At 48.3% G+C, this 17986-nt stretch overlaps 4 protein-coding genes across 4 annotated transcripts; 2 read left to right on the top strand and 2 right to left on the bottom strand.

Annotated features, from left to right (window-relative positions):
• Nucleotides 1–28: 28 nt before the first annotated feature.
• Nucleotides 29–4924, top strand: TSC2 (Tuberous sclerosis 2-like protein; the record flags this gene model as incomplete). The annotated part of the gene is made up of 2 exons (XM_058506750.1): nt 29–331; nt 380–4924. The coding sequence occupies 2 exons, from the start codon at nt 29–31 to the stop codon at nt 4922–4924; spliced, it is 4848 nt and encodes a 1615-aa protein (XP_058357480.1).
• A 2022-nt stretch (nt 4925–6946) lies between these two features.
• On the top strand, nt 6947–8018 carry ONS95_013114 (uncharacterized protein; the record flags this gene model as incomplete). Its single annotated transcript, XM_058506749.1, has 2 exons — nt 6947–7412; nt 7468–8018. The coding sequence occupies 2 exons, from the start codon at nt 6947–6949 to the stop codon at nt 8016–8018; spliced, it is 1017 nt and encodes a 338-aa protein (XP_058357479.1).
• A 3125-nt stretch (nt 8019–11143) lies between these two features.
• Nucleotides 11144–13977, bottom strand: ONS95_013113 (uncharacterized protein). Its single transcript, XM_058506748.1, has 5 exons — nt 13533–13977; nt 12716–12778; nt 11970–12602; nt 11678–11818; nt 11144–11554 (listed from the first exon to the last, which is right to left on the bottom strand). Exons 1-5 carry the CDS (start codon nt 13615–13617, stop codon nt 11382–11384), a joined length of 1095 nt encoding a protein of 364 aa, XP_058357478.1. The 5' UTR covers nt 13618–13977; the 3' UTR covers nt 11144–11381.
• A 188-nt stretch (nt 13978–14165) lies between these two features.
• Nucleotides 14166–17968, bottom strand: ONS95_013112 (uncharacterized protein). Its single transcript, XM_058506747.1, has one exon. The coding sequence runs from the start codon at nt 16273–16275 to the stop codon at nt 14353–14355; it is 1923 nt and encodes a 640-aa protein (XP_058357477.1). The 5' UTR covers nt 16276–17968; the 3' UTR covers nt 14166–14352.
• Nucleotides 17969–17986: the final 18 nt, after the last annotated feature.

Below are 17986 nucleotides of genomic sequence, written 5' to 3'. Positions count from 1 at the left end.
TCATCTTGTACCGCAACCTCAAGTTTCTATGTCTCCGGCGGCTGGAGACGTAGCCCAAACGCCAGAGCCGAAATCAACAAGCGGCTTTGCCAGCGTATTCAAGAGCTTGACTGGAAACAGATCGGCGAAGAACCCAAACCCTAGCTCTCCAACATCCCTAAATGGCACAAATATTCTGCCTACGGCCCTCTACGTGCAACCGGCGACATATGGCGGACCACCCGATTACGAACACCTTTATGCACAACTGAAGCATGGAAATCCTCTGGGAGAACGACTGGCAGCGGCAGAGGCCCTCCGTCACGCCGTACAAGATTACCCATTGACAGGAGTATGTGATATTGTGCTGGCCAATGGAAGTGGCTAACGAGCTGTGCAGGTCACTAGTATATTCAAGCAGGGTCGAGATCTTATCGAATCGAAGAACCCTCGGGAGGCTCGCATCGCTGGTTTCGAACTCCTGACTGCTTGTGTACAGCAGACCATCTCGACGGACCCAGAACGACTGTTTTATTTCCATGTTCTTACTGCTCCAGCAAATCCCGAGGACTTCCACCTCCAGCTTGCATCCCTAGTGGAATTGGCAAAAAATGGAAAGGACCTCGCGGGGTTTCATTACGAAACGCTGCCCCTCTTGACTTCCTGGTTGAAGCACAATTTTTCAGTGACTTCTGCCGCTAGGAGAGAGGCGGGTCGTCAAAATAAGACCTCAAAGAGTAAAGCTCCTCTAGGCGAGGAGACTAACTTATCGCTCCTATTTGCCTTCATTGTTGATGTTATCAAGTTCAGTTTCAGTGTATCGAGTGAGGAAACTACTGGCGACCTTATCGACGTTGTCCTATATATATGTGTGAACACGCCACTATCAGGAGATCTGAAAGCCTGCATCAACGTCATAAACGCGATCGTCACATATGGTGATATTCCAAGCATAAAACTCTTGGGCTGTGTCAAGGTGCTCTGTTCTATCCATTGCCTTGTCACTGACGTTCAACCAGATGCATGGCGTTCCATCAGTAACCTTTGCAAATCCCATAATGGTCAGAAGACAGTCAGGATTCTGCTTAACATTCTCCAAGAACCACCTGTCGATGCATCCAATGGCAAACAAACGGTACGCGAGATTAGAGGGGCGCTGTCTGTTCTAGAGAAGCTTTTTGCCAAGGACGGAAAGAATGGGTATCCTCTTGTTCCATTCACTCTGCTTATCGCTGCACTTGAGAATGTTGTGGAGGTCGAACACACGAAGGTCGAGAACGACGTCCTACGCTTGATTCTATCTCTGTTCAGTGATGACAGTGAAGAGGTCAAGGTGAATGTCATGGAAGAGGATTGGTCTCTAATGTTCGATGTGGTCACCAAATGTGCACAGCGTGCACTAGAAACCCCGGATGGACGCCAACTGATCAGCCGCTCTCGTGTCAACAGTCCTTTAGCCAAGGAAGATACAAACGAGCAAAGCCTGGCCACTAACTTGGCGCAGACCTTGTATAGTATCATTCTGCGTATTGAGGAACTTCTTATTAAATTCGCCACTATCGATTTCTTCCAGAAAGAGGATTGTATCAGGTTTTTCGTCACTGTCCACCAGCATCTCCCGGAATCGTGCGCAAAGCTGGTCATTGACCACTATATGGAATACCGCTATTGCTACCCCTCAGACTTGGATTGGAAGGAAAACACCAAGATGATACTTTCAGCGTTCTTCACAGACCGATCTCAGCCAACTCATATTCGCCTCCATGCACTGAAAACCATTACCGATGTCTTTGAGGTGATCGAGATGATGGATGAACATGAGGATCCGGATACAGTGCAAGTCTTTGTAATGTCTATTCTCGATGATATTGGAGATGAGAAAGACATTGCAATTTTGCAGAATGTTGTTGCTTTCGCAGTGACGGTCGCGGAGAAGGCTGATGAAGCGCTATTCACCTACGTAGTGGACGCGATTCGAGGAAGCATCACAAGTGACCGCCTGCAATCACCGCTTGGATCCCCCCCGGGTTCTAGACGGGGGTTGATGAATCCCAGTAGGCCTACATCTTCGATTGTGTCTAACACTTTGATTCAGACCCCGTCAAATGTTGTCACAAGAGGCCTCATTCTGATATTTATGAAGACTATGGACAGCTCGAGCGCCAAAGCTCTACGCGTCTATGACGAACTTATTTGGATCTCCAAGTCTCACGAATGCGAGACTGATGCACGAATCTCGGCATTAAAAATGCTCTCGAGATTACGAGCGGACTGGGCAAATGGTATTTTCTTGACGCCATTTACGGAATCTGATGGACTGGCAGCCACTCTCTACCGAACTCCTGCCTCGCTTGCAAGAAAACAAGCTATCGATGAAGCAGCTCAGCAACAACGCTCGTCACGAACTGAAGATAGCTCTCGCATATTAAGGAGCACATCGGTCGGTCAAGGTCATCCAGCAAATCGGCAGCCACTCCGGTCTACCAGCGGTCTTACGAGAACAATGCAACGCCACCATCCTCAGATGTGGATGTGTCCCGATCAGGATGCATTACCCGAGCCCGCGTCTGGGAAAGCTAGTTCAGAGCTGAAATCTTGGCTGAGAGCAGAATCCCAACAAAATGAAGATTCCATCATGGAGACCGGCGACGATAAATCTCAGAATGTGGAAAAGACTGAGGCTGCTGAAAAAGAAGCGTCGTTAAGTACCAGTTCCCAGACCGCCCTGAACATTGGTGTATACCTTGAGACAATCATCAGCCTGATGAAGAATGGCTGTGATTGGGAGGTTTACAGCTACATCCTTGTTCACTTGGCTTCACAGTTGACAAACCAAGCTCTGTTTGTTGGCGCTATTCCGCAAATTCGGACTTTGAGAGAGCTGCTTTGCGATCAAATCAAGAACAGCACCTACTACGACCCGCCCTTGTCATCTGGCCTGCGGAAAGCCGATGTTGCCATCTGTATCTTCCAGATTCTAAACATGGTTATGAGTTATCATCGTCACTTCTCCAAGGTCGACCAAGGCGAGATTGTTCGAACATTCCTACAAGGTGTCGGCGAGAAAACCTCAAAGTGCTGTATCCACGCACTCTCCATCTGCTGCCACGAGCTTCCTGGGTCAACAAGCAAATCTCTTGTGCACATCCTCCAGAAAATGTCCCAGATAATTACCCAGAGTCATGTGGCCATCCATATTCTCGAATTCCTGGCATGTCTAGCGAGGTTGCCAGATCTTTATGTGAATTTCCGCGAGGAAGAGTACCGCATAGTATTTGCAATATGCTTTCGATATCTACAATATGTTCGTGACCAGCAGGCGAAGGATTCCAGTAACCGCAACAGTAATCCTCTCGGCCGGAGCACCACAACATCACCTGATCCTCGCGGACAGACTGAATCAAGGATGGCAGAGAGCAATTTTGAGCCAAATACATCAGACGACTTGCCTCAATATGTGTATGCATTAGCGTACCATGTCATCATTTTCTGGTTCCTTGCTTTGAAGCTCCCAGATCGTGCTGGACAGGTTAGCTGGATCACCAGGAATCTCGTCTCAACCGATATCAACGGAAAGGAAAGAATCGATGAGCAAGCCCAGGTCACTCTGGACTTCATGCAAAGAGTAGCTTATGCAGATGTTGATGAGTCCGACGCTGATCCTTCTTTTACAGAAGAGATCTTTGGCGAGATTCAAAAGAAAAGGTGGATCATCGGAAATAGTCTGATCACGGTTGAGCAAGCGACCCGAGGTGATTGGGCTCAAATCACTAAACGTCAACCTTCCGGTACATCTTGTTATATCATTCAAGAGAAGTTCATTAGACCGCCACCTCATCAGGACCCTGGTCTTGCTGATGTCATGAAGGATGGACGCCTCTCTGACGAAAATGTTAAGTTGCCGAGCCATCTTCTGCTTCAACTCTCGGCTTCAATTCCTCAGATAGGTGATGCTACGCGGCCAATTCCATTGCCTAATAATGAAGATATGGAGCGTGCCGTGCAGGGATTTAACCGACTCTTTACAGTGGATGGTCACAAAGTGGGAGTGATATACATTGGCGAGAACCAAACCAATGAGATCGAAATCCTTGCAAACATACAGGGCAGTAGTGACTATACCGAGTTTCTCTCACGTCTCGGCACACTCACCAAGTTGCAGGGAGCCAAGTTCAATACTCAAGGCCTAGACAAGGAATACGACTCCGATGGGAAATACACCTTCTGCTGGCGTGATCGAGTCGCAGAAATAGTGTTCCATGTAACGACGCAGATGCCAACGAATTTGGATAGAGACCCTCAATGCATCGGCAAGAAACGCCACATTGGAAACGACTTCGTCAACATTATCTTCAACAATTCTGGGCTTCCATTTCGCTTTGACACATTTCCATCGCAGTTCAACTATGTGAACATAGTCATCACACCAGAGTCTCGGGCGTCATTCGTTGCAACGCGATTCAGATCTAAGATGCATGCAGATGATGCATTCTACAAGGTGCAGGTCATGAGCAAGCCCGGGTTCCCAGAGATATCACCTGCTGCGGAGACCAAAATCATGAGCCTAGCGGCGCTGCCTGGATTCATCCGTTTACTGGCCCTCAACGCATCCGTTTTCTCACTGGTCTGGTCAAATCGAGAGGGAGGAGAGCATGTGTCATCCTGGCGAAGCAGATTGCAAGCGATTAACCGAATAAAAGAGAGATACACACCCAAGAGTTCTAGTACGACAGCCACGTCGCCTCCAGGAACATCCAACGGGGTGAACATCCGCGATAGCATCAGTAGTCTTCGACGATCTTCAGTTGCGAATTTCTTAATCAATACAGCGCCTGAACCAGCCTCGCAGCGTTCATCGGTACTTTCCACTGCTGAAACTGAGGTTGGTCTCGGGACTGGCGAGGAGAGTCTGTTAGAATCTCTTGATTTTTCAAAATGGGCGTAAAAGGGAAAGGACATGGAAGCGTGGGAAAGCATTCGGCGTATGGAAGGGGAAAATACCACAAAAGTTCTTTGCATTCGTTGCATTATTCGGCGTACGGAAGCCTTGGGGTCCGGTCTGTATATTATTCCAAGCTACATAGATCAGAAAGTCTCACAAGGATCTCTTCACGGGCTTCTTCGTGGCTTCGAGCTTAATTGCCAACGCAAGTTCATCTTACATGTCTTAAGCCTCCTATCGGTTCGTTTCCTGGGGCGAATTAAGGTCAACTCCGCGTCCCTCGACGGCCCTCCTTATCCTTTGTCTTGTGCTGCTGATGCACGGACTTCAACGATGCGACAGTGGGCCTAACCTCGCAATTAGCTCCTCCAAAGACTGCAGAAGGCTGTCTAGCTCATCAAGCGCCTGGGCTTAGCGCAGAGCACGCTGTGATCTGACCAGTGCTGAAGTTTTGAGGCCTCAGAATCGCCCCCTGCGGACCGCACGCGGCGCACACGGGATAGTAGCATTCCAGGTTGCAAATTAAATCTCCAAGTTTAACGTTCCGCGGGCTATGATCTTGCATCAAACTATCTAATTCTAGTACTTTTCGTAGTAGCGCTGCCAGCCCGGGGTCCGTGATTCGCTGTCGGCTGGCAGTAGCCAGATCTAAAAACTGTCAAGAGATCTGATGCACGCGCAGGGACTTCATGCTGCCTCGCTGCTCCAGGGCCGTCTGCTGTGAACTTGAAGCTATGAACGCCCGCAGGCCCTTCCATTGCGTAATTGCGACTTCTATATTCCTAAACTCCTAGCTGCTTCTTAGCAGCAGGTACAGCTTCTTAACCCGAGCCGTGGCCCTGGATCGGACTACAGTCTGCAGACGGAGAAACAAAGACCACCGCTGCGGAGGCAGGCCCGGCATCTGTTGACGGACTAAATTCAAAGTTTGTATGGAATATACGAGTATGGCTCACTTGCGACTATCACGATCGCTTGGCTATTGGGTGGCAAACTTGACATGAACATATCATCGTCTAATCATTTCTCTTGTTGTTGATGTCGAATGACCCCAAACACATCGCAAAGCTCTGTTCAACTCACTACTCAAGTAATAATTGCTAAACATTACAGCACACACTCAAGGCTAGTGACGATGTTGAAGCTAAGATCTGCAAGATAACGGCCCCCAACCGCTCATCCCGGCACAATAGATCTGGTTGGCAGGGTTTCTCTCCACATGTTTCTTTTGCTCAGCTTTTCATTTCGAGGCTCAATCTACTGGACTGCAAAGAAACTCGTGGGATATTTTCTTCTCAGGCAAAGTACCAGTATCATTCCCGAGCCCATTGTAGACAATATTTTGTTCTCAGAGAAGTGACAAACATCGACGGCGTTCAGCTGCATCGCAACCAGATCAGCAACAAGAGTCTTGACTAGCTGCTGACCCCTCTTCTTAACTAGACGCCTCCTCCTTGGGCTCTAATCGGCTTCACACTACTGGACACCACGGTTCAATAATAGGACTAAGTTTCATGCGGATCCAACCCGAAGTGTCGACTAGCAGGTTCAACAGTTCCCCGAGTCCCCACTCCCAAGGCACAAGAGACAACCAGGACCCTGAGCTTCCCATCTAGCCGCAATCCTTTTGCGTAATTGTGCGTGCAGCACCACTACTCCCTGGTGCTCCTACTAAGTTCACTACAGAACAGAGCAGCTTGAAGATTTCATGCATCGGTCAAGACCCCCCGATCTCGTTGGCGCCAGAGGATGTAATCCATGCATGCATACAGGACATGCACAAGAAGTATTTTCCGACAGCTGTTGACCTTAACGCCAGGTACCGCTTGTGGTTCCGGAAATACCTCCGACTTCTCCTCTTTCTCATCCTCACCCCCAACCTTCCATCAATCTTCTCTTTCTCTCTCTTTTCCCGGTCGTCAACGTTATTAGACGCTTCTACGTCGGGAGAGTCGATGGCCAGCTTCTTGAGCAGCTTCGTTACTTCGCAACTCACGTCCGGGTTTCGTTCTTCCCGTTAGAAGCATGGATCCCGATGCTCCACCAGAACGTCACGCACCACCTCCCAAACCACCAACCTACAGCTTCATCACTATTAATGACCCCAAGGAAACCAAGTCTCGGTCCAAGAAGCGAGAGGTCAGGTCTGCAGTGGCTTATTACCAGCATCACAAAAACGACAACGATGAGGCTGAGATGGGCGGCACGAGAAGGCGGGGTTGGAAGCGAAGAGATCAGACTAGGTCCCCAGTGATGCTCAAGCATGAGTCCAGCCAGTCGACGATTTCCGAATCGACATCCACTGCTCAAACAACTCCTGCTGAGGAGAAGCCAGAATGGGTTACTGAATGGAATGTTGCCTACCAGCCGGATACCACCTTCCGTAGGATAAGAGCGGATCCTTTCAGTTCTTACCCCGTGCCTTGGAATCCTGCCTACGAACCCATACTGAATTTTTGTAAGCTGCATTCTCTTTATGACTGTTACGAAAGTACAGGCACACATCTCGTGGTCGAGTTAGGACGGAAAATGCTAATACGTGCCAGATATAACCCAAATTTTAATCGACACCCCAGCAGTATCCGAGCCAGGCAAAGTGTTTCGTCTCAGGACTGTCTGGTTCCCCTTGGTCATGATGAGCAGTACGACTTTCTACGCAGCTCTCACACTGGCAGGTTCTATTTTTCATGCACGTCGTCAGCTCCCTCTCGATGCTCCAGCCTTGCTTGAAATCCGCCAAAAAGCAATCTCATCCATCAACGCCACGCTCTCCAACAAAGAGGATTGCAAGACTGATCAGACAATCGGTGCTGTACTTTGTCTATCCATCTTGGAGTCTTTCCTTGGCCACCCGGAGCTGTTTCAGATGCACATGGCCGGTCTAGCGAAGATGGTGCGAATGAGAGGAGGACTGGACGGCTTGGGGCTCGAAGGGCTGTTGAGAAGAATGATTGTCTGGTTGGATTTCAATCACGCCAGTTTATTCGGTACAGACCTAGTGTTCGACGAGAGTATCGAGGTCGAGACGAGGCTAAGTCCGTTTAGACACCCAAGATCTAGAGGCTCTTCACCCACAGATTGTAATGCGGTCACGTAATTTCTCCAGATAATTTGTTTGTGGCTAGGTTTGGCGTTGGGGATGGAGGTTTCCGGGAAAACAGATTAGATGGGATGGATGCATCACATTCATAAGATCAGCCCGTTGTTATTGTGTCTAAGGTCATTGGAATGGGAGTGGTTCGTTTTTTCTTCTAGGTTAATGCTGAGGGTGACTGGATGGGAGCTTTGCGTTGCATTATGATTGCAGAATGAGTATTGGTGCCAAAAGTGTACATTAAGGCGTTTTCAGGAAAGGATATCAGGGCGAATGGACAACTAATGGATTCTTGGATTATATGGATGGCTGTATCAACACTCGCTAGAGGTCCATAGAGACCAGTGTATTAATAAGATCTGTCGATCAACTTCGTCCTTTCTATGTGGTCTGCTCTCGATCGAACAGCAGAAAATCAATATGGGTGTGCTCCTGTTAGCGAAACAGGTCTCAACTTGACATTTTGTAGCAGCCGTCTTACGTTGGTAAGTTTTAGTGCTGGAAGATAAAGTTTATGGATCATCTGAACATCAAACCCAAGACACGGAAACAACAGTGGCATGTCCAAAACCCTGAAATGAGTCACTTATGGAAAGTTGCAATTAGTGATCGAGATATGTAAGGGTTCTCCAAAGCCAATACCTCTCGGAGGTTCATAATCAACGTCGGCGGGATCCAACCGTGCGCCAAGGCAGCCGTTCATCTTTTTCTGCTACACTCAACACTTGGTATTCTAGGCTAGGTACGGGTCACCGTTTTAACATAAGGGTATCACGGCCGGCGTTGAAAGACCCGAGCGGGTAATGAATGTACCGAGAACTACGTCTGGATATGCATGGACACGGATATTATTCCTTTAGAAGGGATCGAGGAGCTGAGCCCTGAAAACCGTCCCAAACCGATTCATAAATGTTAGCCCTCCTTCACCTGTCTGCAAGCAGAACTTAAATCAGCAGTCCCGACGATTCACGATTCCATGTCCCCGAATCTGCAAGAAACATCCTCCTTTGACCGACGTATCAAGCGACATATCTCATCGTAGTCCGACTAGGAGAATGACTACTGCAGGAGAGTAAACTTTCTCTAGCCAGAATGCAGAAATCTTCATTGTCACATGGAAAACCCTCTCTGGCGCGTCCAATCCATCCCATCATCCACTTTCCGGTCCCTCAGCGACCTCAACGAACGCTTACTACATCTTACAAGAAGCTTATAGAAAAGCCATCCCTCAATACGCCACCTACAGCTCTATTTGCTATTTTTCTCTATTCTCTGTGTATGTTATAACTTAAGTGATTTCAGGATATCATGACATTCCGCGCCAATGGGTATTCAAGCAAACGGCTAAAGCAGCGCTTTGAGTGACACATTAAATAGAAAGTATGTACTTCGTACTTCCTATCTGCCGAATGATGAAGGATCTGTCCCGAAGTCTCCATCAAGCTCGGCATCAATTAACTTGAACTACTCGTCAAACTCATAGCACGCCCTTTGCATACCCCTCAGCTCGGTCCAGATTCTAGCTTCTGATGCAAAGTGCATACTTTAGAAAGCCGCACCACGATAACTGCCAGGGCAGTCGAGTAAATTTAAGTTCCGCGAAAGTAGATCTTAGTATCGTTTTATCGGCTGGAAGTGGCGGGTGATAGTGGGGGATTTAGCCGACGATGGCTTTCCTAACGACAATATCGGGCGAGATAGTAAATTTAGATGCAGTGAACATGGAGTATTCTGTGAGGGATGCGTTGAGTTTGAGATTTGAGATTTGAGATCTGAGATGGTGTGCATTGCCGGGGTTGGCCTGCTGTGAGTATTACATGCATATTTGTCAATCGAAAGTCAAATAAATACTTCTGCGGCGTGCATAAAACGAGGTTGCGGCAACGACTATTTTGGCCATGTGTACATAATTCCTGCCGCTACTACTTGAAATGGGTTTGCACAGGCCAGAGTCCAAGCAAGTTTAGATTGGGATCTGTTTCATTATGGTGTGTATAATCAAGATCAGGATGTTGAGAAACGATGGTAAACCATCGTGCGACGCGCAACCAAAATATGTCTAAGCGAGAGCGTGTTGTCAGATTGACAAAGGCAATTCACTTCTCATGTAAATTACCTAGTCTAGCCAGGAACTCATAAGCTTCAAGGTGAACAGAGTTGGAGGCGGATTTAACTAGAATTTTATTTTGCTCGTCTTCCACAACAAATTGATTGGAGCGGAAAAGATAGCGGTAACAGCTACAAAGCCATAGAAAAGGCTAGAGCATCTATCTGCTCTCAGCAACCAATTTTAATCATTCCTATGAAATGAGAACCGCTCAACATCTGTTAGTCCAAGCGAGCAATTTCCCGATGATATAAGCGAAGACAAGTTTCTACTACTTGAGTCTGCTCAGCGCAAAGAAGCCTATCAATATAAGGCACACCATGGCAACCGAAAGTAGCATGACCTCATTCTCCCCGTGACATTGCTCCAGTCTGTTTTGTAGTGCTGCTGAGGTGAGCGACAGAAACGATGGGGTGCGCCATGCTCGCTAAATGCAAGGGGAAGCGAAAAGGGTAAACAAAAGGAGAAAACAAATCCCACGAAGCGAAGAAAAATCGATAGAGGTCGCTACTGCCTGAGTAATTCACCTAGTCATTTGAACCATCTTTTCTAGATGTTTAGCAGTTTCTTGGGTGCGAGAGAAGCAGAGAAAGTCGCCTATCTCTTGACAACTTTTTTTTGGCTGAACATTAATGAAATATACTGATATGGGAACAAAGAGATTCATATCAGGTCCTAGGTTCAGATAAGGATAGAAAAAGACATATTTATGGATTAATTACTCAGGTCTTTGATTGTTCTCAAGAAAAAGAGCTTGGCGTCGGCCCTCATATCTAGTCAAGAACAGTCACACGAGGAAGAAGTCCCATCCGTATTCGACCACTTCCAGCCTTTGATGTCAACATCAATGGTCGCGTGGCTCAGCTATCATTGTTACGAAATATCAATCCTGAGAATCTAGATTCAAGTGCCAAGAGCCGCCTTAACTCCAGCCAAACATTGATAAGGTATAACATGTGCTTGCTCCGCACTGTCGGAATGAAGCTGGGTTTGGCAAATCACCAGCATCCAGGGAGTCGGCTTGAAGAAAAAAATCCTATTGTATTTCTATAGTGGGGTGACAGAACTTGAGTATACTGCTGTTGCACCGCCAAAATATCACTGCTATATATTCGGGCTATTCATTAAATGTGAAAGCATCACTGAAACTCTTTCTTCTCGGAGCTAAGAGTCAATTCCGAGAGTATTTCAGCCTCGAAACCTCGCTTGCTGACAACGGATTGCTCCATTCACATTCTTTCACCTCAATCGATATATGCTCAAATCCGGCTTCCATTGACCTTCTTTTGATTCCCGTTCAAGGTCTCTAGATCGCTGCCCTCGCCTACCATCTCTTCGCTCACTTTCCACAGCCTCTCCGCCACAACCGGATCCGATGCCCATTTTGACGGCTTCTTGATCTGACAGTCGTCCAGATATACACCATCACTCACTGTGTCCCGAGTCAGTCATCCCATTTCGCGTCTCCTCTTCTTCATTAAATTTTCAAGGTGGATATTGTGACACGTGGAGCATAGGTTGGGATCGACGTTAAAGTAGAAGGAGAGAGACGTACCATCCAGCCGTGGATCAAATCCAGCAACAACGAGTGTAGCTGCCCCCTGATCCACAGTCTTCCATTCGGAATTGGGTATGCCCGAGAGCATACCTTTCATCATCTGCTCATCCGCTCCTCGGACGAGGTTCGTCATGATGTCTATTAGTCCATCAATATCACCTCTAACCTCGTGTGTCATACGGAAATCTTCAAAACAATTCCCAATTCCAAGAGTATTACAATAAGAAGTAACTCGGAAGATAGTAGTCCAGGGTTAAAGTCAGAGCTTTGAGAGAGGTAAGGAACTTACTACCAGGACTCACAGCCCAACTCCCCAGTCCCCTTCCCCTAAACCTCCGATTCACCTCCACACTAAACAACAAATTCGCAGTCTTACTCTGCCCATACGCAACAGCCGGTTCATATCCACCCTCACCACGCAATACACCTTTCGGCATACCTCTTCTGGGCTGTTCTTCCGGCGGGATTTTTGCCCCAGGCGTTTGATGCAGATCTGAGAACCGGATGGGTGAGATGCGATGGGCTTCGGAGGTCGTGTTGATGATTCTCTTTTGGGGGCTGGAGCTACCGGATATCGAGGTTGCTGAGAATGGCTTATATTGAGATTTGAGCATCAAAGGTAACAAGAGGCTGGTCAATAAGAAACCACCAAGATGGTTGGTAGCAAACTGTAACTCATATCCATCAGCAGTCAACTCTCTCCAACTAATATTGATCCCAGCATTGTTAAATAGAACATCGATTTCTCCTTTGCCAATGATGGTTTGAATTTCTTTGGCAGCGGATCGTACGCTAGCATGTTTTGATAAGTCGAGAGCTACTGCTTTGACGGGCACGGTGGGGTAGAGGGCGTGAATGGAGGAGGTGACAGTGTGGATGTTGGTGAGGGTGCGGGAGGCGAGGATGAGGAGGGATGGAGACTCTATGATTAGAAGGAGGTCAACATAACATCCAATCATATTTGTATTGAAGGCAGTTTTTGATTAAATTGTAAAGAGGCTCGCCAAGAGGAGTGATTTGTAGCCAAATACGTACGAGAGGCGATGGCCATAGCTAAGCCCGAGCCGATTGAGGAGGGGGAGATCCCTGTGATTACGACTTTGTTTGGAGGTACTGTCAGCTTGTTTCTCTACTTGATTGTAGGAGAGTTTCGAATCGCCGAAATCCAGTCTGTATATGAATTTAAAAAAGAACCGACGGCTGATATTTGACATGGATCTAGCTTATAAAATATGAAATATGAAATAGTGTCAACAGAAACGACTTGAAGCACAATTACGTAGAGATATCATAGCAATCTGATATCAAGCAGGTAAAACACCAAATGAATCAATTGATTTCTCTGATTGATCATATCCTCGCTCGCTGTCTCACTTATCACAGGATGAAATCAACACCATAGAAAATCGCCTGATAAGCCTAACAGAAGACCTTTAATTCATAGGATCAAAGCCAAGAACAAGGTCCGTAGCCAACCATTACTTCATGGTAGCAATAAGCATACTTAGGCCATTACTCGCTGAGTCCTGGCACTTGCGGAACACACTGAACAATTTATCTGTCTACCCTGATTAACATTTCCAATTAGAATTGTCGAGCCGAGCAGACTACAAAGGCTTCGCTTGAAACTCAATTCCCCACGACGACCACTCAACCAGTACAACAACAGGACAACAGAAACAGCCAAAAAAAAAAAAAACGAAAGCTACCAGGGATAGCCAACAGAGCCGACTTAGTTACCCCACTCAGCTAGCCTGGAACAAAACTCTACAAGACACTGAAGGTTGCATCTCGGCTCCAAATCAAAACAAAACAAAACCAAAGGAGGAACCAAAGAAACCAACAAACTCACCACACTTCCCTCTAATCTCCTCCGCAAACACCCTCGCCGCCTCCAAGGCACTAGTACCAAACCCAAAATCCGGGTTCGACAACATCTTCCCTTCCCTTCCTTTCCCTTGTCCCTCTTCAACGCCTCAATATTAATAAGTTCGTAGCTTATCTTCTCGTTGCCGTGGCAAATACTATTGTGCTTTGATTAAGTTTATTTACCACAGCCAATGCAGGTCATCGATTCGGCCACCGACGGCCCTGTTGGTCGATAAATTTACTCGGCGGCTTGATGTTTTGTTTGTTGCTGCTTCGTTGCCGCTCTGTTGCTTACCTTACCTACCCCGCTTTCTTGAGTTGCGCACGGACCACAGTTAAGGGGCTTGCGCTTCGAGGCGGCCTAGCTTGCTCGTGTGCCATTGAAGCGGATGATACTTGCGGAAAGTAAACAACGCCCAACCATAACCACAAGATCGGGCGAGAGCAATGGTCGGGGAGAGGGGGAGGGAAGGGGAAGGTCAATGCAGCTGCATGCAGGATACTGTCAGGTAAATGCGTAGCAGACTACCTACCAGCTGATGAAGAGGAGGTATTAGTTAGTTCATAACGGGTGTTTCACGAAATCAATCTATGCATTGGGAATATATGTAGAGTGGGTAATTATCTGGTATTTTCAAGTCCGGAGATATCTAATACACAGAAAAGCGAGTTCAAGCAGGGAATCTCCAATGCCCCCAACTGTCTGCGACACCTAATGATAATAGATGCCACGTCCAGCAAGAAGTATACAAAGATAGTGCTAAGAACTACAAGTGAAGGTAAAATTTTACCCTCAACCCAACTCATAAATGGAGGTCCGTGAACCCCCCGACCCATTCCAGGTCATGGCCATGACGTTTGAAGCCATGATCACGGCTCTTCTCCTTGGCCCAAGGGCAACCCTTGCCCTTATCCCTAGCAGCAGTATCTTTAACAGTAGTATTCAACTTGTCCCAAACTCCAACGCCGGCTCCAAACCCAGAGAAGCCCAATCCAACATTCCGACGTGCCTTCCACAACTCGGGAGATTTCTCCGAGTCTGACGTACCAGTGTACGCTCGCCTGCGTTCTCCCAACTTGGACCACTTATCGCCAGTGGTTCGCTTGGGTGGTGGTGAGTATCGAGGGGAGTATTGCGGAATGACCATCTCCTTTGGGGTGTCATGGAAGAAGAAGCCATCCGCAACGAGGTCTCCATCGATATCATTGGCGGTGGTAACAGTATCGGGCTTCGCAATATTTACAAAAGAAGAGCTCTTCGGCTCCAACGGTCCGCGGCGTATCGTATCATCTTCATCGTGCTTGCTCTCGTGACTCCAGGTTCGTGCATTCTGCATTTGTCGTGCCTTCAATTGCTTGTCGGTTTCTTCCTCCTCTTCGATGTCCTCATCCCAAAGGTCACTCCAGCTCTTGGAGACGACCTCGTTCTTTTTGCCGAAGATTGATGCAAGGGATGGCAGAGGCTTTGGCTTTGACATGGTAATTGGAAGTGAGCCTGAGATTGGGGTCAGGCTCGCCTTGGGAGGTCCAGACTTCATTGGCCGTCTGATGGCCATCGACTTCATCGAAGCTCCAAGAGACGAGTCAAGCATGGATGCCAACGACGGGGTCTGTTGACCAACAGAGAACCAATCCTTATTGCTTTCCTCCGAGCTGGGAAAGAGATCCTCAGAGTCGTAGCTCTCGTCGTCTGCAATGACTGACAACTGACGGAATTGTTGAGGTGGGCTTGCATGCAAGGCCTTGGCCCATGGGAAGGAACCATTGTCCACTTGAGGGCTTTGAATGGATGGAGTACGAAGAGGCTCCCGATTGGCACTGGCGATGCCTCGTCTCTCAGCCATACAGAAGTCATCCAACGATTCATCGAAGGTGGTGAAGCTGACGAGGCGTTCGAGAGCCTCACGTGCACCTTGCAATGAACGCTTGCGTGGGTCCAAGCTCATGCACTGGGCAATGACTTCGTAGGTATCTTGAGACATGGTTGGGAAGACATCGAAAAGTGATTGCTTATCGCGGGAGAAATCCAAGAACAGAGGGTCCGATTCTGTCGGTGTGGTGAACGGGTTGCGAGAGAAGAGAATGTTCAACAAGCAGATACCAATGGCCCAGATATCGGCTTGTTCAGGTGCATATCCAGCTCCAGCTGAATCGTACTGTTCTGGAGACATGTATCGGTCACTTCCAACAGTCGTCTCGTAGGTCCACTTGTCGGTGGTAGCGAGGCCAAAATCACCGAGCTTCATCTCTCCGGCTTGGGTGAGGAAGATGTTCTCTGGCTTGATGTCTCGGTGGAAGAGGCCCTTGTCGTGGATATAGGCAACGGCGTCGACCAGCTGAAGCATGAATCGGCGAACGTGTTCGGTTTCCAATGGGCCGGTGCCAGTTCGGATGGCCTCGTACAGGTCACCCCTTGCACAGAACTCGAGGACAATGTAGATGTGGGCATCGGTCTCGAATGAATGGATAAGATTGACGATGTTCGCGTGGTTGCCTAGGAGTGCGTGGCAGGCCAACTCCTCGGACTTCTCATCAACAGCAAATGAATAGTCTCCATCAGTGATGGCTGACTTCTTGGTCAAGCACTTGATAGCAACCATCTCGTGGTTTGTCAAATCCTCGGCCATGAAGACCATGCCGAAAGAGCCATGGTTGAGAGGAGATACGGTCCTGAACCGTCCATCAAGGACGACTCCGTCGTAGAATCTATCTCGGAGGCACTCCATTTCGAGAAACGTGCAGGTGAGGTTGTTGAGTGTTGGTGGGTGGATAACGTAGATATGTGTTAATTAGGTGTGAGAGCGGCAAAAGCAGTAGTAGTAGTACAACGGCAATGTTTTTGGTCCCAAAGAGAATGCAGTTGAGCAGTACGGTTGGGAAATGCTTTTGTCTTTCTCTAAACAAAGTTGATGGCACACGGAGCTAGACTCCTGGGGAGGGTGGTCGAAGAGCCGAACCGGAATGGTGGAAATGTCGAATAATCAAACTGGCAACGCTATATAGATGTATTTCAACCGCCGAAAGAATGATAACTGGCGAAAACTCCGGATGTGTATCGTGATGGGTAGGGGTCAGAGGCTCATTGATGGGTATTCGAATCGCTAACAAAGGGAATTGTGTGGTGGTCGTAACAGATGGGACGAGTGTCCGGGAAAGAAATGAGAAGTCGTTATGCTGACATGGAAGTCAAATGTGTAAAGAACGAGTGTCCGAGGTATGGAGATATCCTCAGGAGCAGTACGAGCAAACGTACTGCCGGAGCGTGTTTGTTGTGGAAGAGTGAGGTGGGTGGTCGACGAGTAACGGGTCAACGGACGAGGCAATACAATCAACGGACGTCAATTGCAAAGTGTCAAGATGGTAGTCGTGAATGAAGTGTGTGTGATGGATGGGGAAGGCTCGAGAAGTTCGTAGATGATCGGAGTTGTATGACTCGACGGAGTTCGAGATTGTCAGATTGGAAATCGGTGGAAGCTGAAGTCTATCTGGAGACAATCTCGGGAACTGTTGTTGAAATCATGTGTTGGTTGTTTTGGTTGTAGGGAACAGGTAGTCGAAGAGCTTGCTCTTCGTCTGCCTTATCCGCTTGGGACGAACTGAGTTGTGTCGTGGATGGAGAACTGAAGCTTGAAGCTCGGAGCAGTGGAAGAGCAACAAGGAGATGATTCGCCGATGGTCGATCGATGATGTTTTCCGAAAAATCTATCACAGAGAAGTTGCACAAGTGTGCAATGCTCTTGTTGATTGGTTGTGTGGGTTGAGGAATGTTGTTGTTGCTTTGAAGCACTTGGGAATGACGCAGAATCGAGGTGGTCAGGGCGAGGTCGGCGAGATGACTCGATGGAAGAGTGGGAAGGCGAGGATGAACAAGAGAAGTGATGATTAGGCGGCGAGCGAGAGCGAGGAAGTAGGTAATTAGGAAGGAGGTGAGGTCGGAGAAGAGAAGGAAGGAAGGAGAGGGAAACTGCGAACGACGATGGATGTGACCAGTCCTAAGTATCGTGCAGCGTGCTTGGGGTTGGGGTTGGGGTTGATGGATGGATATGGAGATGGGGAGGAAAGAAGAGGTGAGAGAAGCACTGGCAGGACGAGGATTCATCCAGGGCAGGGCAGGCAGGCAGGCCAAGCCAAGTCAACAGCGAGTCGACGAGCGGGACCAGCTATGCCCTTTCGAGTTAGAGATCTCTGACGAGGACGGGGGTGTCGGCCTTGGGTTGATGTCGCAACCGCTGGCCACCACTGTTGTTGAGCCCTGCTTGTTCCTGCTCGTCCTGCTCTTGTTGTTGGCCACTGGCCAGTAGTAGTGGTGGCCACTCAGTGCACCCAGTCCCCCAGTCCCCCAGTCCCCCAGTCCACCGCGGGCTCGCAAGCACCGGCTCTCCGCTGCCCTGGCTCGCCTGGCCCAGCGCTGCTTCAGGGAGCTTCCAGATGGATCGA

Source organism: Cadophora gregata, assembly GCF_030347475.1.
Source record: "Cadophora gregata isolate MNR1 chromosome Unknown scaffold_7, whole genome shotgun sequence".
Lineage (NCBI taxonomy): Eukaryota > Fungi > Ascomycota > Leotiomycetes > Helotiales > Ploettnerulaceae > Cadophora > Cadophora gregata.
Note: the sequence above shows the minus strand (reverse complement) of the source record. Positions and strands in the feature narration are given on the sequence as shown.